The sequence below is a fragment of the Ammodytes marinus genome (genome assembly GCF_949987685.1).
Source record: "Ammodytes marinus genome assembly, chromosome: 12".
Classification (NCBI taxonomy): Eukaryota; Metazoa; Chordata; class Actinopteri; order Uranoscopiformes; family Ammodytidae; genus Ammodytes; species Ammodytes marinus.
The window spans coordinates 4188581-4198118 of NC_137216.1; the positions used below are offsets into that span (position 1 = coordinate 4188581).

The 9538-nt window shown below is 39.9% G+C and overlaps 1 protein-coding gene across 1 annotated transcript; it reads left to right on the forward strand.

The window, feature by feature from the left end:
• Nucleotides 1-1643: 1643 nt before the first annotated feature.
• LOC307258439 (mucin-2-like) lies at nt 1644-7414 on the forward strand (the record flags this gene model as incomplete). The annotated part of the gene is made up of 7 exons (XM_080037968.1): nt 1644-1926; nt 5632-6019; nt 6117-6231; nt 6864-6924; nt 7003-7115; nt 7197-7267; nt 7372-7414. 7 exons carry the CDS (start codon nt 1644-1646, stop codon nt 7412-7414), a joined length of 1074 nt encoding a protein of 357 aa, XP_079894094.1.
• Nucleotides 7415-9538: the final 2124 nt, after the last annotated feature.

The window sequence follows — 9538 nt, forward strand, 5'->3', positions numbered from 1 at the left end:
AAAAACTTTAGAAACTAATATGTGGTTAAAATAAAATAGAGTTTTTAAATCTGGTTTTATCCAACATCTAGATTTTTATTTTTTAAATGACCCAAATTTACGCATAATTGGTTAAATATTGCCATATTTGCATATTTAATAAAATATTAAAGAAAAACAAGTAATACAAAAAATTATTGTGTTATGTCAGTAATCAACTGGCAAAGTTTCAGGACAATATCTATAAGTTAAAAAAAAATCCCTATTCACCTGGGGTGTCTCGCCTTAACCTAAATATATCGCTCACTTCACCTTTAACATAAATAAATCACCTTTAATCAAAGTCTTACAAATTGCACGCATTCAATTACAAGAAAGGCAAGTATTTAAAAGAGCAGGTCAAATCTCCTGGTGCACCATGATTGTTTAAATGTATTGCTGAATCTGCTCATGTTTTCACCCTGAAAGGCTTGTAGGGGTCTGAGAAGTGTTTTGTGCATTTGGCTGCCTGGAATCTCAGCAGCATCTCCCTCTCTGACACCTTTCTCACTGACCACCATAATAGGGTTTTAAATTGCATTCAAAGCTTTTATGTTCCTTGTATTTATGGCACAGATACGGGAAGGTATTTATAGGGCAATCTTTCTGCAGCACTTGTATCAACAAGAAACTAGGCTAATCATACATTTTGGGCAAAAAAATACATTGTCTACAGCCATAGCGACTCTTTTATGCTGTACTTAGCATCCTTAAAATTACAAGATTAACTCCCTGATTTTCAGCAGGTATAATGGTTACCATGTTCAGTATCTTGGTTTAGAATGTTAAAGGAAACCTCAGGAGTTCCCCAAAGGCATTACGATTCATCATTCAGAGACCATGGATTTCCTTTACACAAATCGATGTCAATCTATCAATTAGTTTTTGAGATATTTCCGTCTGAACCCAAGTAGTAGACATCCGATCGACCAACGGAATGCCATTGCCATTTAATGAGCCATGATTCATTCATGGCTAATTATCGTAATGGAAGGTGAGCCTCAAAATTAAATTGGCCTCACCCACCCCACCCATTACCATTGTATGAACAAGGTTACCTGGAAAAACATGCTAGACAGTCGGTAAACATTTCTGGTCACTTAATATTTCACAAATGTTTGGTCCAGTGATTTATGAATTTATTCTAAGATGCTTTAATGGATAGAAACCACAAAGGTTGACACCCAATATGTATTTTCTACCCCTCCTAAACAGCAAACACCAAATACACTATATAATACATGATATTGGTAGTGTGGCATTGTCAGTTGACTCAAACAAACCTGTAAGGACAGGAACTAGTCAAAGAGAATGAGAACCGGCAGGATGCTACTTGAATGGGTGATTCCATGGCTCGCCCTGTGCTTCCGACTATCTTCAGCAAACGGTGGTATGTACACAAAATAGGACACAAAGAGAGCAGCTTAAAGTTGTTTTTTGGGGGGGAGTTGTACCTTAGTCAAGTCAAGGGTCGAGGGGCAGGGGGTTTCGTATTGTGTCTGTGAAGCCTGTGGCAAAATGGCTTTTTGTGACATTGGGTTATATAAATAAAACTGATTTGATATGATTTGACAATGTAAACTGATTGTATAAATGTCTTTCTTTTTTAAGATATGAGTCATAGGATGGTTCCTATGGGTCATATGGATGAGATGGATCCTATGGATGAGATGGGTCAGATGGGTCCTATGGATGAGAATGGTCAGATGGGTCATGGTGGTCAGATGGGTCAGATGGTTCATGGTAGTCAGATGGGTCAGATGGGTCATGGTGGTCGGATGGGTCAGATGGTTCATGGTGGTCAGATGGGTCATGGTGGTCAGATGGGTCAGATGGTTCACGGTAGTCAGATGGGTCATGATGGTCGGATGGGTCATGATGGTCAGATGGGTCAGATGGGTCATGGTGGTCAGATGGGTCAGATGGGTCATGGTGGTCAGATGGGTCAGATGGGTCATGGTGGTCAGATGGGTCAGATGGGTCATGGTGGTCAGATGGGTCAGATGGGTCAGATGGGTCATGGTGGTCAGATGGGTCAGATGGGTCATGATGGCCAGATGGGTCATGATGGTCAGATGGGTCAGATGAGTGGGGAGAAAGAGAAGAAAGATAAGAGTGAGGAGAAAGAAAAGAAAGATAAAAGTGGGGAGAAAGAGAAGAAAGATAAGAGTTTGGAAAAAGTGAAGGAAGATAAGAGTGGGGAGAAAGACAAGAAAGATAAGAGTGAAGAGAAAGAAGATAAGAGTGGGGAGAAAGAGAAGAAAAATAAGAGTGAGGAGAAAGAAAAGAATGATAAAAGTGGGGAAAACGTAAAGGAAGACAAGAGTGGGGAGAAAGAGAAGAAAGATAAGAGTGAGGAGAAAGAAAAGAATGATAAAAGTGGGGAGAAAGAGAAGAAAGATAAGAGTGAGGAGAAAGAAAAGAAAGATAAAAGTGGGGAGAAAGAGAAGAAAGATAAGAGTGCGGAAAAAGTGAAGGAAGATAAGAGTGGGGAGAAAGAGAAGAAAGATAAGAGTGCGGAAAAAGTAAAGGAAGACAAGAGTGGGGAGAAAGAGAAGAAAGATAAGAGTGCGGAGAAAGTGAAAAAAGATAAGAGTGGGGAGAAGAAAGATAAGAGTGAGGAGAAAGTGAAAGAAGTTCATGAGGGTCATCAGGGTCAGATGGGTCATGATGGCCAGATGGGTCAGATGGGTCAGATGGGTCATGGTGGTCAGATGGGTCAGATGGGTCAGATGGGTAATGGTGGTCAGATGGGTCAGATGAGTGGGGAGAAAGAGAAGAAAGATAAGAGTGAGGAGAAAGAAAAGAAAGATAAAAGTGGGGAGAAAGAGAAGAAAGATAAGAGTGCGGAGAAAGTGAAGGAAGATAAGAGTGATGAGAAAGAAAAGAATGATAAAAGTGGGGAGAAAGAGAAGAAAGATAAGAGTGGGGAGAAAGTGAAGGAAAATAAGAGTGGGGAGAAAGAGAAGAAAGATAAGAGTGCGGAGAAAGTGAAAGAAGATAAGAGTGGGGAGAAGAAAGATAAGAGTGAGGAGAAAGTGAAAGAAGATAAGAGTGGGGAGAAAGTGAAAGAAGGTCATGGTGGTCAGATGGGTCATGGTGGTCAGATGGGTCAGATGAGTGGGGAGAAAGAGAAGAAAGATAAGAGTGAGGAGAAAGAAAAGAAAGATAAAAGCGGGGAGAAAGAGAAGAAAGATAAGAGTGCGGAGAAAGTGAAAGAAGATAAGAGTGATGAGAAAGAAAAGAATGATAAGAGTGGGGAGAAAGATAAGAGTGAAGAGAAAGTGAAGGAAGATAAGAGTGAGGAGAAAGAGAAGAAAAATAAGAGTGAGGAGAAAGAGAAGAAAGATAAGAGTGGGGAGAAAGTGAAGGAAAATAAGAGTGGGGAGAAAGAGAAGAAAGATAAAAGTGCGGAGAAAGTGAAAGAAGATAAGAGTGGGGAGAAGAAAGATAAGAGTGGGGAGAAAGAGAAGAAAGATAAGAGTGCGGAGAAAGTGAAAGAAGATAAGAGTGGGGAGAAAGAGAAGAAAGAAAAGAGTGCGGAAAAAGTGAAGGAAGTTAAGAGTGGGGAGAAGAAAGATAAGAGTGAGGAGAAAGTGAAAGAAGATAAGAGTGAGGAGAAAGTGAAGAAAGATAAGAGTGAAGAGAAGAAAGATAAAAGTGGGGAGAAAGAGAAGAAAGATAAGAGTGCGGAAAAAGTGAAGGAAAATAAGAGTGGGGAGAAGAAAGATAAGAGTGAAGAGAAAGAAGATAAGAGTGGGGAGAAAGAGAAGAAAAATAAGAGTGCGGAGAAAGTGAAAGAAGGGTATGAGGGTCATGAGGGTCAGATGGGTCATGGTGGTCAGATGGGTCAAGGTGGTCAGATGGGTCAGATGAGTGGGGAGAAAGAGAAGAAAGACAAGAGTGAGGAGAAAGAAAACAAAGATAAAAGTGGGGAGAAAGAGAAGAAAGATAAGAGTGCGGAAAAAGTGAAGGAAGATAAGAGTGGGGAGAAGAAAGATAAGAGTGAGGAGAAAGTGAAAGGAGGTCATGAGGGTCAGATGGGTCATGGTGGTCAGATGGGTCAGATGAGTGGGGAGAAAGAGAAGAAAGATAAGAGTGCGGAGAAAGTGAAAGAAGATAAGAGTGATGAGAAAGAAAAGAATGATAAAAGTGGGGAGAAAGAGAAGAAAGATAAGAGTGGGGAGAAAGTGAAGGAAAATAAGAGTGGGGAGAAAGAGAAGAAAGAGAAGAGTGCGGAGAAAGTGAAAGAAGATAAGAGTGGGGAGAAGAAAGATAAGAGTGAGGAGAAAGTGAAAGAAGATAAGAGTGGGGAGAAAGAAAACAAAGATAAAAGTGGGGAGAAAGAGAAGAAAGATAAGAGTGGGGAGAAAGAGAAGAAAGATAAGAGTGAAGAGAAAGAAGATAAGAGTGGGGAGAAAGAGAAGAAAGATAAGAGTGCAGAGAAAGTGAAAGAAGATAAGACTGGGGAGAAAGAGAAGAAAGATAAGAGTGAAGAGAAAGAAGATAAGAGTGAGGAGAAAGAAAAGAATGATAAAAGTGGGGAGAAAGTGAAAGAAGAGAAGAGTGGAGAGAAAGAGAAGAAAAATAAGAATGGGGAGAAAGAGAAGAAAAATAAGAGTGAGGAGAAAGAGAAGAAAGATAAGAGTGGGGAGAAAGTGAAAGAAGATAAGAGTGGAGAGAAAGAGAAGAAAGATAAGAGTGCGGAAAAAGTGAAGGAAGACAAGAGTGGGGAGAAGAAAGATAAGAGTGAAGAGAAAGAAGATAAGAGTGAGGAGAAAGAGAAGAAAAATAAGAATGGGGAGAAAGAGAAGAAAAATAAGAGTGAGGAGAAAGAGAAGAAAGATAAGAGTGGGGAGAAAGTGAAAGAAGATAAGAGTGGAGAGAAAGAGAAGAAAGATAAGAGTGCGGAAAAAGTGAAGGAAGACAAGAGTGGGGAGAAGAAAGATAAGAGTGAGGAGAAAGTGAAGAAAAATAAGAGTGAGGAGAAAGAGAAGAAAGATAAGAGTGGGGAGAAAGTGAAAGAAGATAAGAGTGGGGAGAAAGAGAAGAATGATAAGAGTGCGGAAAAACTAAAGGAAGATAAGAGTGAAGAGAAAGAAGATAAGACTGGGGAGAAAGTGAAGAACGATAAAAGTGGGGAGAAAGAGAAGAAAGATAAGAGTGAGGAGAAAGTGAAGGATGATAAGAGTGAGGAGAAAGATAAGAGTGAACAGAAAGAAAAGAAAGAGAAGGAAGATAAGAGTGGAGAGAAAGAAGATAAAAGTGGGGAGAAAGAGAAGAAAGATAAGAGTGTGGAGAAAGTGAAGGATGATAAGAGTGAGGAGAAAGATAAGAGTGAAGAGAAAGAAAAGAATGATAAAAGTGGGGAGAAAGAGAAGAGTGAGGAGAAAGAGAAGGAAGATAAGAGTGGAGAGAAAGAAGATAAAAGTGGGGAGAAAGAGAAGAAAGATAAGAGTGCGGAAAAAGAGAAGAACGATAGAAGTGGGGAGAAAGAGAAGAAAGATAAGAGTGTGGAGAAATTGAAGGAAGATAAGAGTGAGGAGAAAGATAAGAGTGAAGAGAAAGAAAAGAATGATAAAAGTGGGGAGAAAGAGAAGAGTGGGGAGAAAGAGAAGGAAGATAAGAGTGAGGAGAAAGATAAGAGTGAAGAGAAAGAAAAGAATGATAAAAGTGGGGAGAAAGAGAAGAGTGAGGAGAAAGAGAAGGAAGATAAGAGTGGAGAGAAAGAGAAAAAAGATAAGAAAATCTCAACAAACAACCAGTTCTGCAGCACATGGGGAGACTCTCATTTTAGGACGTTCAACGGAGACTTCTTCCAACTTCCTTCCACTTGCAACTACATCCTTGCGTCCCAATGCAAGAGCAGCCTTGAGAGTTTTTCCATTCTGATCAAACGGCAACAGATAGATGGGGTCACTACCATAAAGAAGATAACTATGAACCTGGAAGGAGTCGATGTGGAATTAGCTGGGACTTCCGTCAGGTTCAATGAGGAACTGTGAGTCTGTTTTGATAGTATGACATGTCATTACCATTGGTTTTACGGACTTTAATGTCTTATCGTGTTACTGTGATGATTTTTTTGTCTCCTATAGTGTTACTCTACCATTTAGCCAGTCCGGCATTTCAATCGCAAGAGGTTGCTCCTATGTGAAGATAGAGGCTAAGCTGGGTTTGGTCATGAAATGGAATGAAGAAGACTCATTTTCGGTATGTTTTATCATTGTGCTCCATATCATACCTGATTGTATACATCTTAGATCAGCACAGAACCTGATCTATTAAAAAAAATATATTAAGTTGTACTGCTACATTTATACTTGGCTGATTTCGATCACTTCTTAGCTAAACTTAACAAATTTTTGTGAGATCGTGTTTATAGTAAGACACATTTTACCAATGTTAGAAGTGCCCAGGGTGCTCTTAATAAGGCATTTTGCACAGATTAAAAATGGTCGATTTTCAAGTCCTCAATCACTTAAAGACAATATTTATTATTAAAAAAGGCAAAACAAAATCTAGTTCTTAGGTTGCTGTTAAAACAGGTAAACATGTCTCCTGTCCTCAGGAAGGCTATTAGTGAAACTAGGCGCATGACAAACTGTCCATGTCATTTTTGCGAAACAGTAGTTGTCACAACATTCTCCACTTAAGGTCTGCTTTCTCTATCCCAATCACATGGTTTTCATCTGTTATTGTAGTTTAGCGAAATGATTATGTAAAAGTTAGAACTTTTCATTCTATTCTGATATAATGGAGAAAAAAGGCAGTCTTCTGCAATGTGCTGTACAATATTCCTTTTCTGCACCTTATTCAAATGTCGTTTTTCACCTGATTTTAAGGTTGAGCTGGATGCAAAATTCAAGAATGAGACCTGTGGTCTGTGTGCTGACTTCACCACAGGTAAATACATACAAAATAAGATTAAAACAAACTATAAAATGTGTCTTCACATTTGCTAAACACTTCTTTTGCCTCTAGAAACAGGGATTTCAATGACTCCTGAAGATGTTGGGGAGATGTGGAAAGTCAGCGATCTTAATGAAGAATGTGAAGACATGTCCTCTACCGCAACAACAACCTGTGCAAAGCAGGTATGACAAAATGGATTTGCTTTAAATAATTGATATGACATTTAGGTACAATTTAAATAAATCATATACTTTGACCAACAGACAAGTCTCTGTGAGGAGCTGCTCTCAGGAACTGCATTCCTCAGCTGCCAAGAACTGCTTGATACTGACAAGTATATCGAAGCATGTGAGAAGGACATGTGCAACTGTAACAGCAGCAGTTCTTCATGCCTTTGTAAAACCATAACAGAGTACTCCCGTCAGTGTGCTTATTTAGGCGGGAAACCCCAAGAATGGAAGACCGAAGATATCTGTGGTGAGAACAGCAATCAAAACATTTACATGTTTGTGCATTTTCACTGTATTTATATCAGAATCAGTGTTTCTAAAAATAAAATGTCATGTGTTGAATAGGCCAAACATGCCTTTTCAACAAGGAATATAAGGAATGTGGTAGTCCCTGTGTTGACACCTGCAGCAACTCCCAGAGGAGCCAAGTGTGTGATGAACACTGCGTAGATGGATGCTTCTGTCCATCTGGTAAGTTTTCTGATTTTAAAACCAAAAGAGATGATGAAGTTATCATTTGTCTTTTGGTTTGTTGTTACCCACAAATACTAAATGCTTTACTTTATGTTAATATAGGGAGATTATCACATTAATTTGATGTGTCCCTGTTCTCTTGACGCTCCTCTTTGTTTTTGTTTGGCTGCTATCAGTAAGGTGCAAGGTTATGACTGTTTAGCCTAATGCTGCAAAGAGTGAAAGTCAAATCCAAAAGTACTCAGCCTTAATTATTCAGTTTGGGTTTCACTATGGAAGGAGATGGAGTTGGCTTTGACATCCCTTAAACATATGCTAAAATGACATAAATATAATTAATTGTGTTCTGTAAAAGGTTAGTTAGGTATGGCGGAGCACAAGTAAAAACTAGATGTGAAAATGCAAGCGATTATACTAGAGCACAGGTTGACACAGGGTTAGTGAAGAGCAGAAAGAAACATTTGAAAAATCAACTTGAATACACAATTCAAAAGGCTGAAGAAAAATACAGAGAGAGAAAGACAGGAGAACACAGGAGACAAGTGGAGATAGGGAAACCCAGGGTAAAACAGTTGAAACAGCCAGTGCACGTTTCGGGCTGTGACACTAAGCAATTCAAATGGAATTAAAGCTGCGAGCAGCAATGACCGTGTCCTCCGGGTGACCGCGTGAAGCTGCATGAGTCTGTCTTCGGAGCGCGCTGCAGAGTAATGCTCGTCACTGGCGGGAGGCACCGCAACTGCGCTTGATACTGATGCGCGGACGTCCTCGGGCCTGGGCTGGAGGCGATGACGCCGAGAAATTACAAAGGCGATTGAGCCGATGGAAGTAGCTTCCTGTGTTATCTTTATGTTTTACTTGACCCAGCAGGTGGCGCTCTTACTTTCTATGAATATTAGTGTGTGGGCTTCCTCAGGCCTTGGGAGTCATTAACCATAAACAATTTGGAGAAGATGAGACAGAAGTTGCGTTCCGAATCGCATACTCTTTATTTTTTCTATTCTACATACTACATCCGACGATAAAAAGAATCTAGTTAGGATGCAGTAGGCATACTATTGGGACATACTTTACTCTCTTATTTCATCATAACATTGCGCCTTGATCTTGCCTCTTGCTTTTATATCCGTCGCATCCCCGTTTGTGTTCATATGGAGGCTTCGTCGATGTTACGTCACTTCACGTGCGCACTGGATTGTGGGTCAGAATCGCCCAAATAGGATGCACCATTCAACACTAACAATCTTGGCCGCATGAAGTAGGACATCCGGGTACTTCTAACCATCCTAAATCTGGCCACAAGAATCGGGACATCCTAAATCTTTTTTCTACATACTATATAGTAGAAAGTATGCGATTCGGAACGCAACCAGAGTATAGTGGAGTTCGGTCAACTTCCTGTTTTGTGGCAAATATTTCAAAATAAAATACTTCTTGTTGATTTTGGGGTGGGGCGTCAAGAGGGTTTTTTGTGTGTCCTGGGATTGTACGTTGCTGTATCGAATTGTGTGCATCTAAGTGTAACACAGCCTGAGTTTTGATCAATTAAAGGGGTTCCATTTCTTTTTTTCAGGTCTGACCTGCCCGCAGGGTTTTGCCACTTTTGCATGATGGGAAGGGGGTCAAAAGTGCCAAAAATTACTACATATAATAATAATAGGGAATACGAATCCTTACGGTTTCAATAGGGCTTTGCACCATTCGGTGCTCGGGCCTGATTACAATTTTCCGCTTTGGACACTTAATAAAAGTAAAATAGGTGGCTCCTTCAGGGTTTGCATTGTAGAGCAGTTTACCATTGGCCAAAGATTAATCATGTCTTTATGTTTTTCTTAAGGGACTGTATTCGACGACATTAATGAGAGTGGGTGTATTGCTGTTGACCAGTGCTCCTGCGTACA